Genomic DNA, 17,698 nt, shown 5'->3' with positions numbered 1-17,698 from the left:
AAAAACAATACATTTCTTTGAGATCACATAAGACTGTGTCTCATACAAACTAACAAAGAGAGAATATAAAAATATAATTACAGCATTTTAGAAGGTAAAATTGTTTGTCCTACACAGATTAAAATAATACTTTGGTAAACATACCATCACAAAAAAAATCACCCTTGAAGGAGGCGAGAAATGGTAGATTTCGCAGGGTAGAAGGGAGAGAGTTCTAGAACCGAGCACCCTGGACCTGGAAGGCTCTAGCTCCGGTCTCAGTGTTCACAGTAGGTATGCTTAATTCCGGAGGAACTCCTCTGCCGGAGGGTCTCGGCTTGTATTTAACGAAAAATGAGGCCAAGTACCCAGGTTCACCGATTCGAATCACCTTGTATAATAAAATGGCCTCAAAGTAGAGCCTTCTGGAATCGGTGCGTAGCCATAGAGAGAGAGAGAGAGAGAGAGAGAGAGAGAGAGAGAGAGAGAGAGAGAGAGAGAGAGAGAGTGAGAGAGACGAGTTGCGGCGGCATCATAAATGTAGCAAGACATCAGTCAAGTCGTAAGCTCCCATCTTTACGGCCTGGAAGATCCACTCTCGCGACGGTCCGGCATCACTCTGCGGAGTTGGATGTGCGCAGCTCGAGAGCCGAGAGGACGTTATACGGCCGCGGGCGTGTGGTTATTTTGCCCCGAGAGCCACGCCCTGCGCTCAAGCGCGCGACTTGAGAAATGCTTTCAATTTCATTCAAACCAGTCGCGGCGCTGGTATATACGCCGCGCGTCGGCCGCTTTACGTGACGAACATACGCGACTCGGTGACTTTCGGCAAATTTTCTCGAGGCCCCGCGCGCGCAAGAGCCGAGCCACGAGAGAAAGAGCGCTAGAGCCGCTCATTTTTCTTCGACGTCGGTTAATAAAATCACAAGCCGAGGCAGCTGAGGGGCTCGCGCGCGAGCGCACGTATACGCGAGGAAGGAAGGAAGGACGGAAGGAAGGAAGGAAGAAACGGCTCGGCAGAGCCCCGACCGCTAGGGCGAACGCCCCGTCGAATTTATGTTTCCTACACGCGCCGCTTTCCCTCCGCGCCGGCAGAGATATTTCATCGAGAGCGACGATCGACAGGGCGCGCGACTTCCTATTGGCCGCGCCGCGTTTTATCAGCCCCCGCCGCGAGAGTCCGCGGAGAGACAGCTCTAAGTGCATTCTCACTCGTGTGCGCGCAGCGGGGGCGTCTGTCTTTTAAATCGAGGAATTCGCGCGGATTTAGTGGCTCGCGGCCCGACATTACCCAACTGAATTTGTCGTCGTCCGCTGCGAGAGCGCGAGAGATGTTTTTCGCGATACGTCAAATACGTGTACGCAATATATTTTAACAGCGCCAGCCAACTGTAAGATCTGGAAATTCTGATAGCACTGTTCTCGTAAATATCGCCCCGCGCGCACTTCCTACTCCGTATATACGTATACTCCTCTCGCTCTCTGCCGGCGCGGCGTTCCTATACACTGTATTACATACACTCTCTCCAGCTCGGCGCACTATCTTTTTACACCTATGGTCCGCGCGAGCTGCCGCTGCTATTTTTACTCAATTCAATATTTTCCCTCCCCAGCGATAATATTTTCATTCGATATTTCCCGCGGCGGGGAAGCACTTGTTTTTATTCAGAGCCGCGCTCGTGCAGCGCTCTCCCCCCGTACGTCGGGGGGAAAAAGGATGCGCGGAGAAATTTGTCGAAATTATGATAATTCAGCTTTATTGACTTTTATTGCGCGCGTATAATACGGCCGAGCGAATACACGTGCGGTTTGAGCTTACCATTAAAATTATTTACGATGTGGCTCGAGAGAGTGTCGGCAAGTATACGCCGCGAGATCCAGAAATACTGATAACGCTCATATACTCGCGTATCGTCGTAAATATTATTTTTCCCCCCGCAGTTTAATTTCGCCGCGAGACTGAATAAAACTTTATATATACGTGCGTGTGTGTAGTGTATGTGCGCGCGCACGCGGCAGCGCAGAGCTCGCATACTCGATGCAATAAACTTTTTCTTCGTAACGAACGACATTTTAATTGGACTAAGTGGACTTTCCAGTGCATCGAGATAACCGGCTGGAATTAATCCGGCTCGTGCGGGGCTATTTGTTTATTCACTCATTAGTCAGTCTCTTTTTCGCCAAATTACGCCGGTAGCCCCTCCGCTGCATCGATCGATTCTCTCTTGCTCTTTCTCTCCCCCACCGTCTTTTTCTCTGACATTGGGAGAAAAAAAATAATTAAGAAAGTTTGCGCGCATTATGTCTAAAAAAGCCCCGAGAGCTGGAGAGAGGGGGAGAAAGAGAGATGGAAAAAGTTGGAGCGCGCGCGCGATAACAACGTACTTTCGAAGCGTCAACAGTTTGCAGTTTTATCAATTCCCGACCGTAAATAAGTTTTAATTGCGTTAATCGAGTTTTCAAGGCGGCTTCGACGCGATTCAAAGCCCGAAACGTGTTAATTATGCGCTCGTTCCGTCTCGGGGTCGGCCGCAGCGTGCGGCCGGAAAACGAATACACACTGCGGCCGCGGCTCGTATCTCCTTCGACTCCCACATAAACCGAGCGGCCATTAGTCGGTAATGAAGCGATATTGTGTCTCTCCGGCTGGCACCGGGTACCGTTGCCGCACGTCACCTCTGGCCCCGAGACGTTTTATCAGCCGGCGCCGGCGAAGAATGAAGCGCGCGCAGGAGGAAGAGCTGAGGACGCGTTCCCGCGCCTGTCAGCCGGGCAATTCGTCGGCCGCGGCCTTTTCTCCCTTTCTCGATCCCGCGCATTTCTACTCCCTTTCGACGTCTCTGCGATCGCGTGTTTATTCGGATGCAAATTACCGTGTATGATATCTCTCGAGAGAGCGTCCGGCGGGAAAGACGTGCCTTTTTTCCACCTCGAGCTGCTCGCGGAAACGTGCTCTAATCCGCTGACGGGGCGCCGCGTCTCAGGGGGAGTCGCGCATGCAGTGAAGGAGATGGGAAATGCGAGATCGAGCTCGTTCGAGTTCCCCGCGCGCGCGTCTCGTTTCGTGCTGACTTTCTCAAGCTCAGGCGCCCCCCTCTTGCTCCCAACGACGAGGCTGCTGTAATGGCCCGATTTACGGTAACTAGCGAGCATTTAAGGTCCAAATCGATGAGCCGATAATGTATAGATGCTCGGATTAAGGAGCTTGTAGAATCGCCTCTCCCCTATCTGCACTCGCGCCCTCTTCCCTTCCTTTTTCCATGCACGCTGGCGCGCTGTCACCGGCGCAGATATAAATCATTTTTCCGAGGCGGCTCGCGCATAATTTGCTTATTAACCAGAGCCGAATGCGCGCCATTATTCAAAGCGCGACGGACAGCCGGAGAATCATTCCTCGTTAAAATTAATAAGCGCGAGTCTGTCATCGATAAGTTTCGTTCTCGGGCGATTCGGATCTGGAAAATGAAATATGTTACGTAAGCGTCCTTGTCACTCCCGCGTCGTCACACTGCAGATTCGAGGCGCGAATGGCGTGGCGCCGGGGCGGCCGCGCTCGTATATCGCACTGGCGCGTCATCCTTCGTCATCGCGAAGATGAGATGAGAGTCGAGAGAGCTGTGCCGCTCTATACAGTCGAATCGACCTGTTACGAGGAGTAAATTGGCCGCCCCTTCTCCGCCCACCCCGGCCACCGTCATAAAACCCGTCGCAGTGATTGATTAGCATGAGACAGCAGCCGCGATCGTTAACTCGCGCGTCGGCATTTTTCCGCCTCGGCTAATTTTCTCTCTTTTGTTCAATCGGAAATAGAACGCAAGAGACTGACCTTGGCGGAGGAGGAGGACTTGTAGAGCGGGCCCATGATGACGTGGTCGGTGGGACATCCCCTCGAGTCGATGAGGACGATCTCGCTGGAGTCGACGCCGTCCATGGCAACGAGCTCCCTCACGAAGATCTCGTAGGGGCTGTTGGGGTCGAGGATCTCGAACTTGAGCGCCAGCGGGTCCCCGACCTCGGCCGAGGGGATAGCCTCGTTGCCGCTGCGATCGGTGATCTTCATGGCTACGTTGGGCGAGTCGACGACGACCTCCTCCGTGATCACGGGGTTGATCTCGCCGTGCACGCCCAGGTCGACCTCGTTCGACACGGTCTTGTTGGTCAGGTCGTACTGGCAGGTGACGGCCAGGCCCAGGTCCGAGCTCGTCACGATGGTGTCGTGGTGCTGGATGACCACGTCGTTCAGGTAGCGGCCGAGGCCCTGCTGCTTGACGTTGCACTCGAGGTCGTCGTAGCCCATGCGCAGCTCGAACTCGAGCGCGCCCTTCACGTCCTGCACGCACGAGTTGGGCGAGCCCTTGGCGTAGACCTTGCCGTTGAAGAGCTTGCTCGTCTGGATGCGCGCGACCATGTCGCCCGCCAGGCAGTCTATCGACACGTTGTAGCACGAGCTCAGCTCGTAGGTCGAGGCCTCGGGCACGTCGAGGTACGGCTCCTGTGTGATAATCGGGCGTGAAAATTTCCGGACTGGATGCGCGAAACTGAGCCGAGGTATCAATGGCTAATGGCTTACCTGGATGTCGGAGAGGGTGGCCCGCGAGTGGTGGCTCAGACGGCAGACCATGTCGCCGGTGTCGCCGTAGTCGTACGAGTGGCAGCGGAAGGGCGAGTTGAGGCAGAGCTCGCGGCACTCCTCGGCCGTGGCGACGTCCTGGTAGACCGAGTCGACGGTCTTGAGGATGCGGCCGTTGATCTTCTTGAACTCGCAGAGCTTCACCGGCTCGTCGACGCAGTGGTTCTCGAGGTAGTCGATGCCCTTAGCCGGCTCGAGGGCGCCCGATCCGGCCACGGTCAGTCTGTCCATGTCCGACAGCTCGCATGCCTTCGTCGCGTTGGCGTAGTTGGCGGATCTGAAACAGGCAGGTCGAGGGGCTCGATTAGATTCAGTCCCCCTAATTTTCTCCTCCGCACACTTCTCTTCGATCGTCATCGTAGTACAAGGCAGTTATCGTCGTAGAGTGCCGCACTCGTCAACGGTCACTCCTGCATATAATCTAATTCGAGGATCGAGCCGAGCAAGTCGTGCGCGCTACTTATAACCTATCGGCGCTGCACTGTCTGGCCGTTCGCTCCAGCGCCGCAATAGATGCAAATGCCGCTTCGCGCGCCGAGAACACGTCGTCAAATGTGCTCGCGTGCGTCGGGAAAAAAAGGCGAGGAAAAATCGATGCGGCCCCTATCGGCGCTTCGAGATCGCACTTTTAACGAACGCTGCGCAGCAGAGAGGGCTTCCGGGACTGGCGCGAGATGATAAACATGCACTCGCGCTCGAGCCGGCTGCTTTACATATCGACTAGCCTTCGGTGCTTATTTAATATTCTCCTCGGGCTGCGCTTGGAGCGGCGGCAGCAGCTTCAGCGATAATCGGGCCGATTGTTGAGGCGACAAGCCCCGATGACAATTTAATTAAGATTTAATTAAAACCGGGCGAGAGTTAACTCGCGCTTGGTTTATCAATTTAGCGGCGGCTCGACTCCGAAGATCGAGGGCGGCGCAGCTAAGCTTGAAATTAATCAGAAAACAATCGAAACGCTAATTGGCAACGGTAACTCGAGAGATGTGTTATTACAGCTTGCGCTAATGGAAAGATCAAGCGTTTGCTCAAGCACGAAACGTCGCTGCGCCGGAGAGGAAGTGCCGTGCGCTAGAGAAAGGGCTGGCGCTGCGCACACGCGAGCTGCGGGTTTGCATTTTCCCTACTCTCGCTCGCTCTGTGCTGAATGGATTCACGCGATGACTTTGCCCTCCACGCGAGCGCACACCAAATGTAAATAATGCAGATTGGGTAATGCGGAAAGCGCATGTCGCTCCCTCGGTGCACGCGACTCGCTCGTACAAGTGTTTTTACTGGATGATCGATATGCGCTCGCCGAGGAGCTCGCGGATTTACAATCTCGTAATTAGATCTCGCGGAAGGAAAGGACCACAACGCGATCTGTCGAGTCGAAGCACAGGCCGCAAGCGAGAGCGCGACGAGGGCGATATACACAATTTATATATAGAAAAGGGGAGGAAAAAGAAACATCATAATGGAAGCCGGAGAATGAAAGGCGAGGTCGGGTGAGGAATGAAAAAAAGTTGGCTTTCCACTTTGTGAGCTACAACTTCCCTCATTATTCTCTGCCGTTGCTATGGGTTCGGCCGACAAAAGGCCGGGGCTGCTGCAATAGCGCGCCCAGGTGCGCAGTCTATCTCATCGTCGCGCGCGCGCTCAGAGGGTGGAAATGAGCGCGACGAGAGGCTCTGAGCGAGGGCGGGAAGGGGCAAAAGAGACGCAAATTTATTCCGCGTCGCTTCATCGATTTGTGATTATATTGCCTTAAGACCTGAATAATATTCATGAGCGGTCTCTCCCTCCGTTATGATTTCAATATTCTCGTTTTCGCGCGCCCGGCCTCAGTCGAAAAATCACCGACGCCGCCGCCGCCGAGAGTTTTATGCGATATCCCGCGATAATCTGGATTGCCTATAATCGAATGCCTCGACCGAGTTTCTGTCCCCTCGACTTCCCTTCCATTCGCGATCTCACCGCGTCTGCTCTGCGGCTGCTTTCCTCGAGCTTCTCTCGAAAAGCTTCGGCAAAGCACTAATCGACCCTCATCCCGTATTTTGTTTTAAATTGGACCACTCGCTGAGCTTCGATCCGAGAATTAGGCAATACTCTTGTGAGTGTAGACGCGCGAGAAATGACAGAAGCCAGAGATCGATCCGGCCAGTTATTCGCTTTTCATCGAAGCCCGGACAAGTCAGTGTAAAGCTCTCGGGGAAATTTCGACCTATCCGAGACTGCGTGCTGGATGTTAAATGCAAAGTTAACTTTTGCTGCTGCTGCTACTGCTGCAGCCGATACCTCGCGATGGCTCTTTTTCTTTTACTTCGGCCCGCCTTGCCCCCGCGAGCCATTTCGAGAGCAAATGACGGGACAAAAAGACACTGGCTGCAGCGAATCTCAACAAAAACGGCGGAGAACGAAGAAATTCCGAGTGAAGCAGCAGTAGGGAAAAGAATTTCAAGTGACTCGTCTTGTACTGCATCTCGATGAATCTTAAATTATTCCTAGGCACCTCGAAACCATCGCGCGCGTTCCTGCGCTTTTCACTAAAAGCCGGAAACAGCTTCAGCCTGCAACTTATTTACCAAATGGAATTACAAACGCTACTGCGCCGTGCCCCGCTTTTATCCATTACACCAACGAGAGCGAGCGCGAGAGTCTTTTAATTACCGGAGCCGAGCGAGCAACTCGCCGCGCAAAAAGTACGATAATGCGCAAAATCAGTTTATTTACAAGCTCGAGCGCTACGATACATTTTTCGATGCAGCGCATCGTCTCGAGACTGGCGCAATCCATAACGCGAATGGGAAAAAAAGAGAAAGTGAGAAGATGCATACTCTCAGCTCAGTCTCGCGGGGTCCGTGAACCCTATTACGCCGCTTGCGCAGACCTCCTCCTCCACCTCCCCTTCATTAATCACTGACACTAGTTGAGCCGCTCGGTTCTCGTATCAACCTACATTCTGGCCGAAAGAAGCGCTGAATATTGTTTCGAGCCTCCTTCCCCGCATATCCATCTAATTTTCCTCTATGCGTACACTCTTGCCTTCTCCGATATACAGCGCCATTAGTCGCGCGAGAGACGTACGCCGCGTCTACTAGGCGCTGCAAATACCCGTATAGGCATACATATAGATGTGCGCAATCCCTTGATGCATGGCGCGACCGGGCGCCCGGTACGCCCCTTCTTCCTCGTCTCGCGAGTACGTGCTCAACAAATGGCCACAATTACCTACATCTGCCGATACATAAACCGCCGCCATCCTCCTCTTCCTTCCCGGCGTGGCTTTCAGCGCGCGTCCCTTGCGCTTTTCTTCCTCCTGGGAAAATAGCGAGCGGCCGATATACCAGTCGCCGGTAATTTTAACTCGCTCGGAGACGCGCTTGAAGGATGAAATGAAAGAGCGTCGTGTATACGTGGGGGAAGAAAAGCAAATATAAAACGCTCGACGAAAAAAAAGCTCTCCAATTTGTCCCCTGGGCGCTGCTGCCACTGCTGCTGCTTCTAGCTTTTGCTTTTTACGCGGCCGCAGCCGCCGCCGCGAGTTATTGGAGAATCTGATCTCCCTCCGCTGCTGCTGCTACCGCTCCGGCTTTTACGCTCTTTCGCCTGCGATATGTGCATTCGCTTCACCCTCTTTCTCTCACTCGCGCTCTGCTCTCTCGGCTTTTTGCTCCTTTTCATTCGTTATGCTTAACCGGCAAATTAATCTTCCGAGACTGCAATCGAGCTTGTGTATAACACTCGGCCTGCGGACGCAGTTTTTTAGCCTGCCTCTCGCGCGCGCGACGTCGCCTCCGATTTAATCTCGACGTTAAAGCCGAATATTCGCAAAATCCAAACGCGCGCGCTCGGGTCATCTGGCCGCGGAGTAGAGAGAAGACGCGCGCGCGATGTAATTACGATAACGTTAATGTAAAGCTGCGGCTCTGCGGTCGGGTATCGCCGTGCAGGTGAAGCAGTAGTGGTAGCAGTAGTAGTCTAGGAGAGAAACGAGGGAGATGGAGAGGGCTGCAGCGAAATGAAGACTGGAACGCGCGCGCGCGCGCGCGCTCGAGAGTAACAGGTGCGCCGCTGGCTCCCCAAGTTCGCCGCTTCAACCCCGACACGCTCTCACCGCTAATTCCGCATGTTTCCTCGCCTGTACATGCGTACATCCTTCGCCGTGTGTACGCGCGACGATAAATAAATTTCGGGATACGCATTTAAATGCGAGATTGGCTTTCACCGATGCAATTTATGCCGAGTTCGAATCAGTTTAATATTAATACCGGCCATACGTTAGCGAGCGGGCACGTAATTAGTGTTTCGGGGGATCAGTTTTTATTCGCGCGCTCGCGACCATATAAATTAATTACAGCCCGAGTACCGCCGCCGGCGCGTCGCGCGCGCTTTCGCTTTAATCGTCCGATCGATATTCATTTGCATTCGCGGCTGTCCCTTTGGCGCGCGCACTCGTTCCGAAAATGATACCTAGCTCTCTCGCATTAGATAGAGGCTGGAGTATGCGCGACCGAACGTATTTCGCAACTGCAGCTCTCGTCGTCGATAAATTAACGAATGATCGCCCGCTTCACCATTTCCCTTTGAATTCTTGATCGAGCGCGATCGAGAGCCCAAGGTACACATTGCGCCGCCGCGTGTGTAATAGGAGACAGGGAACTATAGCCGACGTATGCACACGTGAGGCTAGCCGCTGATTAATTAGCAGAGTCAATGTCCCGATCGACATCGACAATAGGACCAGTGAATCGTCGCTCACCGACTTGACTGAATTATTCACAACACGCGGTGCTGATTTCGCGCGGTATCGGATCGGAAGCGCAAGTCGAAATGAAGTGTCGATCTCTAATGAATCGTCTTTGTCGCTAGAGCACAGGCTCTTAGCGCGCGAGCGAATTAATTGGCTATATCGGCGTATTTGCATATTATGTAAATCCGAATCGTAGCCGCGATACCGTCGCATATTGCAGCCAGCCGGTTATCGAGCGAGGGTACACTTTCGAGAGTATCACCCGCGTATGCGTATGTCATTTGTCCGGTATCTTCACCTGCCAATGCCGCGCGAGGCCGAGAGCCGATAAACGTGGTCGCCTCCATTTCGCGATAATTAAAATTAGCTGCCGACCTGCCCGTGGAAAAGAAGAAGCTGGCAACGTGAGAAATCGGCTTCCTCTATTTGTCGCGGGACGAGAAGCGGAGCGACCAGCCGCGGCCGACTAACTCGTTTAGCAGGCAAGAAGCTAATCTTCGAAAGAAGGCGCCCCCCGATTAGAAAAGCGTACGATTATATCGGATGTGTACACCCAATAAATATCGCTCCGCGGAAAATTCTCTAATCGAGTCCCACTCTTATGAGTTTTTATTTTCGAGATCGCTCGCGCTCGCGAGTTCGCACGATTTGTCAAAGACCGCGAGTTCCCGTTCTAGCGACGATTGTGGGAAAAAAACGGAGAGAGGAACGCAGAGGCCGAGAGTGTTTTCACTGAAAATACCGGCCGTCGCCTGCAAGATGTGCCAGCAGGAAGCTGCTACTATACGTGACGTATTGGTTATATTCCGTCTCCGCGAGAGGAAGTTTATGCTAAGCTCCTTTCCTATTTTTTTCCCCTCTTTCTCCGTTATACTCCGCGCGAGCGCGAACGCCATCAGTCGGTGCTGCGCAGCGAATTATGTAAATCGAAAGAAGAGAAAACGGAGTTGCTATCACGCACAACAGGCTATATTATGCATGTGCTCCGCGCTGCGTTCGCGACATGGCAGCAGTCGCATTTTTCGCGCGCTGATGAGAGCATAAGCCTCGTCACGCTGTAAACAGGAGAGAAATAATTACGGCCGCGGCTAAACTCATCGGCTCGAAGACAAAGGGACGAATTATGCGAGTACAATAAATAACAATAACGCTGAAAAATGCATAAACGAGTTTCTTCCCAGCTCTCCCTCGGCTTCGTCGATTTCTCATCGGGAACTTGTCTCGCGCGGCTTTCTTAAAATCCAACTGACTAAGAAGGATAGGAAAGAGAAGCGCGGAGAGAGAGAGCGTGCAGATGGAGCCGAAGCGGTAAAGCAGAAGACGTCGCGTCGCTACCGCGCCAACGAGCGACTCGCAGCATGGGGTTTAAGGAGATGATTCTCGGCGATTATGGGACTGCCAGTAATACATAGCCACCCGCTTATCCTCTCGTGAGCTCCGCAGCAGCAGCAGCCGCCACTGCTATATTCATATATACGTATACACGTTCCGGCCGCGTGTGTGTACGCATGGGATCTTCGTCGACGTCGATCGTCCTCCTCGTCCTCGTCGTCGTCGTCGTTGCTGCTGTCGTCGTTGTCGTGAGAGGAAGAGAATATTGGCGCTCGAGAGGCTCGCTTACTTACAGCGCCGCCGGCGGAGGGCTAGATTGATGAGCGCTAGTGCGCATTTCTATCGTAAATGCCAATGTACGCGGCTGATGCTCGCTTGCATTTATTCGGCTCTCTCTCTCTCTCTCTCTCTCTCTCTTGGAATTTATCCGCGAGCAGAGGATATATATTGTGTTCCCAGCGATTTATACAACCTCCCCGTACCAACTTCTTTCCGCTTATTTTACCCGCGCATTATTTAACGTCGAGATTAAGCCACTTCTTTTTGCCCCTCGATGCGCGCGGAACAGACTCTGCTCTCCCGTGTACAATACGGAAGCCAGCGCGTGATGATCGCGTCGTCATTTTTTCTCTCCCTCTCCCGACTCGTTCCCGCGCTTCGCCGAATTCTTCTATCCGCCGCTGATTGAGTCTATTGAAAGCGCAGCGCGTCCAACCCCGTGAACAATCGCCAATCGCTGATAAATTGTTGCGACGAAAAAAACTCCCTTCAATTAGCGACGAACTTCGCGCAAACGTATGTTGAAAACGTTACTAGTGCGCGAGATTAAAACGAAGCAGCATCAATTTCGAAATGAATATTGATTTCAGCGAATTAATTAACGAGCGCGCGCGGCAGAACGAAAAAAAAAAATAAAAAAACGGCTGGTCAGCGTTGCGGCCGACAAGGCATAAAGGGCCGGGGAAGAAAATTGAATAATTGAAAAGGCCGTGATTTTTCCGTTTATGCAAGAGCAGTACACACGTGCTTTATCAGCCGGTCGCGTCAATTATACATGGGCTTGATTTTCATGCGAGCATATTTCAAAAGACTCATCAGGCACGACTAATTAAAAATTAAAGGAAAAACTTCGCGGGTACGCGTGAGTGCAGTGTGAGACGCGCTACTCCGTTTACAATCGAAAAGCGAATCGGTCGATGGTTCGCGCGGAATGTAATTAACGCTTGCGCCGGCTAGTTTTTGCAGCGAGTCTGACTCGCGCTACGTACGGCGGGAGAAAGAGTCGAGAAGGAGCTGCGACGAAGATCAGCTTTTTACTCAGCACTCTGCAACAATGCTCGCGCGGCGTGTTGCTCGCCTAGACCGCGTGAATTTATTAGTGCGGAAGGTCTGCGTCCTCCTCATTGTCGTCCTTGTCGGCAGCTCGTCCTTTTTCCTACACACACACACGTTCGGACCCGCCTACGAAGCAGACACTACAGCAGCAGCAGCTCTCTTCCCTCTAACGATTTCCTCGGCGGCGCGTATACACTTATCGCGTGATTAATGACGTCGGGTCGCGGCGACGACTTAATCCCCCCGCTGCTCGTCATCGTTCACGATTTTTCTCGCCTCTTTGTTCGTCCGCAGCTTGTATACGGCTCTCGGGACAGGCTGCACTCCGTGTCCCGTCTATTTGTCTTTTTGTCGCCAGCTCTGTCTGCAGCACTTGTCACATCCTCTCGCCCGCGCCGGACAAGCTCCCGCGTAACGAAAGACACACTCATGAATCCTCGTACTCTCGCGGGACGAGCGACGACGAGGCCGGAAATAATCCGTGAATATTATAGAGACGGGAAGCAAGCTTGCGCGCGTGCGCGGGCAATCGATAATTAAAGCAGTAGCGAGAGCCAATCTTGACACGAACTCGGCCCGAGACTTATGGGGCTGTTAAAGCGGAACCGCTATTCGAAACAAGCCGTAGAACGCGCCGCAGCAGCAGCGCACCGACTGATTTAAGGCCGAGAGTATTGTCTTTGGCGAACATTTACGCGGAAATCCCTCGACGACTCGATTACTTGTCTCTCTCTCTCTCTCTCTCTCTCTCTCTCTCTCTCTCTCTCTCTCTCTCTCTCTCTCGCTCGGTCTTCCCGTTCCATTCCGCGGTGCGCCGGAGGCTGCGGCGGTAAATGAAGAGATATTTCGCGCGCGAACGCGAAATCTTGTTTTCCGCCGCTGGCTTATGCAGATAAGAAAGGACTCTAGCGCGTGGGGGCGGCTGTTTAGTCCATCGAAGTGTTCGATTTACATTTCGGCGACAGAGACGGGGAGGAGAGCCCGCGGTCTCGTCGATGGGCGCGAGTTGACCGTGTCGGGGGCGGACCGGAAAAAAGGAGAGTATGGAAAACTCTAACAGGTTCGGACGAATTCCTCGCGGAGACGGGCATATAAAGTTTTTGCGATGAGGCTCTCGAAGCGGCCGATAAGAAAGGATATCTTTTTCGCGGTCTAGAAAAAGTCCTGCACAGCGCACAGCGAGAGCAGGAGTTGCGAGAGCGTCCGTATCTTCGAAATAAATAGCTTTCGGTTTCTTCTGCTGTTGCTGCTGCTGCATCGCATCGCCGCGAGAGAGAGAGAGAGAGAGAGAGAGAGACCTTTTTTCCGCCATACCTTAAAACGCAATAAATAACAGCGAGAAATCGATAAGAAGAAGAACGGATCGATTCTTCCAGAGAATAGAAGCGCGCAATAAGGAAAGACCTTGCCGAGTCCGCGGCGAAAGGCACTGAAGTCGGAGAGTCGATACTCTCTCAACCGCTCCCGCATCTATCTTTCCCTCTCCCCCTTCCTCTCTTTTCTCCTGCGCTGCTGTTGCTGCTGCTGCCGCTGCCGCTTCGTTCGTTCACCGGCGATTACACGTTTATAGCGCGGGAGCAGCTTCACGAAATTGTCCGGTAATCTGGGGCATTTTGAAATTACCAACACGGCAGTCGAGAGCCTCGAGAGAAAAAGATGCGCGCTCCCTTCGACGAGAGAAGCTTTGTCTAGCGAAACAAAGGAGATTACGCACGGAATCGGCAGCTCGCCGCCGCGCCTTCCTCGCCTTCGATCTTACGTGCGAACGTGCAGCGCAGCGCCCGATGAGAAAGGTATCGCTCGCGCTCTTCTTTCTCTCTCGATCGGCCAGCCGTGCTCGGACGTGCATTACATAAAAGCGGCGGCAGTTTGATCGCTCGGATTTCGCCTCTGCTGGCGTTGTGTACGTAGCTCGACACAGAGGACGAGTTTCAGTCAATATTATATAGCGGAATCCACGAGGGAGCGGATGTGTATGAGGGATTCCCAGAGGCCGCGCTGGGCGAGCGAGAAAGAAATCGCGCGCCTGCATGGCCGCCGGCGTAGCCCATATTCCGTATACAGATGCACACAAACACATACACACAGACGCGCCTTCCCCCGTGCTTTCGCCTAACGTGCGCGGGGCTAATGCTCGTTATCTCGACGTGTCGACTATCTAATGGCTCGGCGTAATGGCCGGCCGACGATATATTGTCCATTTCTCGAAATGCGCGCTAACGCGCGAGCTGCGCCCGCCTTCGATTCCTGTGTGTGTGTGTGTGTGTGCGTGTGTGTGTGTATTATACGCCGGCAATTATTTCGCCTATTCAAAAGCCTCGGATTCCAATTTCCCTACTCCGCAGCGGCAGAACAGTGTATCGAGAACTATGTCGCGAGGGGCTCCGCACAATATCTCGGTCTTCCGCGCGGCAATAAAAGACTCGAGACGTCTCCGCGTTGGGTGTGTGTATACACTATACGCGGGTATGGGAATTTGATTGTGGCACAATAGTTTGGGAAAATCGATATTTAATAAGCATACACGAGGGCTTGTATATCCGCGCATATATAAGAAGGTGCACGGCAATATCGGCTCGAGAGTGGAAAAAAACGCCATGCGATCTTGATTCGAGAATCTGGCCGGGCTGATGACGGAATAATTTTGAAGCTCAGCAGAGGCGCGCTTCCTCTCTCTCTCTCTCTCTCTCTCTCTCTCTCTCTCTCTCTCTGGTATGGCTGCATGGCGAGTCGTCGAATTGGATTTTTATCCGAGCTCGCGTGTCAGAGCTCAGTTAGAGAGGAGAGAGCTCGAAGCTTAAAGGCACTCGAGCTATCGCGGTGACTTGTCGCTTGATCGAATTTTCAGTCTCGGAACTGATCGGTTTTCAGTCCGCCCACGTACAGCCGCTTCTCCGCCGGCAACTCTCGGAATCGTTTTCACCGGCGTTTTCCGCGAGTTTCCTCCCCGCGCAAGTAATGAGCAACCTCGCGTAATCCCCTTGCCGCAGCTTCTTTGCTCGATAAAAGAAATTCGAAAATGTGCGTCCGCAAAGAGGCTTAAGTAAATCGCTGACCGTCGAGCTCTCTCTCTCTCTCTCTCTCTCTCTCTCTCTCTCTCTCTCTCCATTGTTTTGTAAACCTTATTTAATTTCCGGGAACTTTGCGCGTGCCTCCGGGCAGAAAAGCTTCTTAGCAATAAACAGCGTAGCGCGGAGTCAGCAGCGGCAGCCGATCTCGAGTCGCGATATAAATTTAAATTTCCCAAGCATTAATCGTCGCGTCAAGTACGTACAAGCTTAGAGAGGTAGGCCGTGCACGGCAGCAGTGAGTAAATTCTCGCGGGCTCGTAATAAGGTAAATCTTGCACGCAGCTATAACGGCGATATATCCCTTGGAAGCGTCGAGCATAAACGTCAGTCGAGTGGCCGTCGAAAATTTAAGCCGAATGCGGCAACATAGCGCAGATCCCGCGTTTCGATTAATAAGAGCATGCATATGCAGCGGCAGCTACGCTATGCATCTTGACCGCGATCGGATAAGCGCGAGACGCGGTAGTCGCCGCGGCGCTATATTTCGCGCATTCCGCGAGAGATCTCGCACTAGCGCGGACAGTCGAGGGAGCAGTATCCGTAACGGATGATCCCTCTTTACGAGATCTAGATGCTGTTGCAGTAGTGCTCCCAGTGCGCGCCGGCGACGATTCGCGGGCTGAGATAAGCGCGCAGATATGGCCGAGTATACGTATGCAAATGCAGGCGCGCAGGTGCATACGCGCGAGAAAGACGGATGGGCGGGCAGCTCAATCTCGAAAAGTCGAGTAATAAAGTTCGGACGACGCTCGCAGAAAGGCGCAGGGGCCTATTCTTTCTATTTTCCGCGCTCTCCATTCGAGAGCCGGGAGAGCTCGCCTTGTACGAGCCAGAGCTGTGGGAATCCGCGGCCCCGCTGCGCTCTTTCATCCTTTTGCGGCCGCGCGCTGCTGGGCTATTCCTTTAAAAGCCTGGACTGCCGCTGCTGCAGGATCGATTTCGGTCCATGCGCGCTTTTGTTAACGAAGCCCGAGATTCGTGGCCCGAATGCCCGACCACAGCCGGATTTTTTCACTTGCGATTTGGAGCGCCTGCTGCTGCTGCAGTTCGAGGCGCCGCCTATCTCCGACTCTCCCCCTACCAGGCGCGTCTCTCTATAGAGGCGCGCGAGCGAGAGCTGCATCTGCAGCAGAGGCACTATACTCTCTCTGTTTCCAGCCTGATTCAGCCGCCTAATTGTGTTTGATATTCGTGATTCAATTGTAGGTCATTAGACGATGCAACAATCAAACTTGCGCATACGTACAGCGCTAACGATCTGTATTATGCATTTCTAGCGCCAGTTGTTCACACGTGTGATTGCCAATTAGGAATAGAAGAAGTGTCGCTTGCACGCGCTAGCGAGCTGCCATCAGCTTCATTAGCCGCCGCGTCGACCGATGTGTTCGTTTGCCAAAGCGACTGTCACACATCGCACAGTCGATTTTTCTATCGCGTTATCTCTATCCTCTCGCCGAAATAAAGCGACGTATATTGTATAACCTAGTTGGATTTTTCTCTCCACTGCTGCAGCCTATCTCGCTTCTTCCATCGCCGAGAGCGACAGTTGTTGAATTGAAATCAGACTTTCGATTCGTCCCCTCGTTTCTTTTTCCCCTTTTTCGGCCGGCGACACACTCGCGCTCTGTCGCCTATGTGTACGCGCTGTAAAAGACTCGGCGGCGATAAAATGAGAAAATCGATTTTCGTTTATTTACACATTTCCACGGAGGTGGAAACAGCCGCGCGATAATTCTGTAAATGGAGTTACAGTAGCGCACGAAGTTACTAAAACTTTAGTCTCAGCCGTCATTGAATTCCGTTAACGCCTTATCGGCCCTTATATTGCAGAGCCTTCGAACTAATAATTGAAGTCCGTATGTTGGAGGCATTTATCGGTGTGTGCGCGCGCTGCGAATCATCGACCGAGAGATTGTCGAAATTATTCGCGGGAAAGAGTTTGGCGGAGCAAAAAGAGCTCGTGTGTTTAATCGAATTTCATACGCTCGACTCGACGATAATTCAAGCAATCGTTCACGCGTGCATTTCGTTTTTCTCTGTTCTAGGTAAGTTGAGCACAGGCCGCTACTGAAAAGTGGGTTAGACTCGCGGATAGTCGCGTCTGCACGTTTCAGTCCCTCAGCAAATGCAGAAAGCCAGCTGCTCCGCAGTATGCAGGAAGAAACTGAAAGGAAAGCGACGGAGACGTGTATGCATGTGTTCCAGGCCGCGTTACGCGACGTAAACTCATAACGTCGGACCAAATGTCGGCTTTGCAAGGTAAAGCTCTACGCTGACACTTGTTACGTAAATACGACACTACTGTTTCGCCCCCCCCCCCCGGCCTCGAGGGAGTCGCGACTCCGTTATCACCTTCGCTCTCTCTCTCTCTCTCTCTCTCTCTCTCTCTTTCTCTCCTCGTTTTTCCCCCACAGTCCGGGCTTACACAAGTGATGTTTTTCCGTCGCGGAATGAAGGGGCCCGCTGCGAATGACTCATAAATTTCGCGCTAATACATCGTAATATCTCGCCTTGCGGCTCGTGTATCATTCTCGCTACGGCGCACGTCTTTGAGCCCCTCTCGACGACAGTAGATATCGGCTCTCGGAATCTCTGCTGCCGCTGCCGCGTCGCATAAGT

The 17,698-nt window shown here is 52.9% G+C and overlaps 2 protein-coding genes across 5 annotated transcripts in view; one reads left to right on the top strand and one right to left on the bottom strand.

Moving 5' to 3' along the window:
- The window catches only part of LOC100119823 (autophagy-related protein 16-1), a 295,623-nt gene that overhangs the window by 98,177 nt on the left and 179,748 nt on the right, over positions 1-17,698 (top strand). The gene's annotated exons all lie outside the window — the stretch shown is intronic.
- Positions 1-17,698, bottom strand: part of LOC100119983 — a 61,886-nt gene that overhangs the window by 7,234 nt on the left and 36,954 nt on the right. For both annotated transcript variants that reach the window (XM_016987745.2, XM_032600451.1), the window contains 2 exons: positions 4,550-4,886; positions 3,806-4,471 (listed from right to left, as the gene is read on the bottom strand). In XM_016987745.2, coding sequence (XP_016843234.1) covers positions 3,806-4,471; positions 4,550-4,886 — 1,003 coding nt within the window. The remainder of the gene's footprint in view (positions 1-3,805; positions 4,472-4,549; positions 4,887-17,698) is intronic.

This window comes from Nasonia vitripennis, chromosome 5 (assembly GCF_009193385.2).
Source record: "Nasonia vitripennis strain AsymCx chromosome 5, Nvit_psr_1.1, whole genome shotgun sequence".
In the NCBI taxonomy this organism is placed as follows: domain Eukaryota; kingdom Metazoa; phylum Arthropoda; class Insecta; order Hymenoptera; family Pteromalidae; genus Nasonia; species Nasonia vitripennis.
This window is presented reverse-complemented; position numbering and strand designations above follow the sequence as displayed.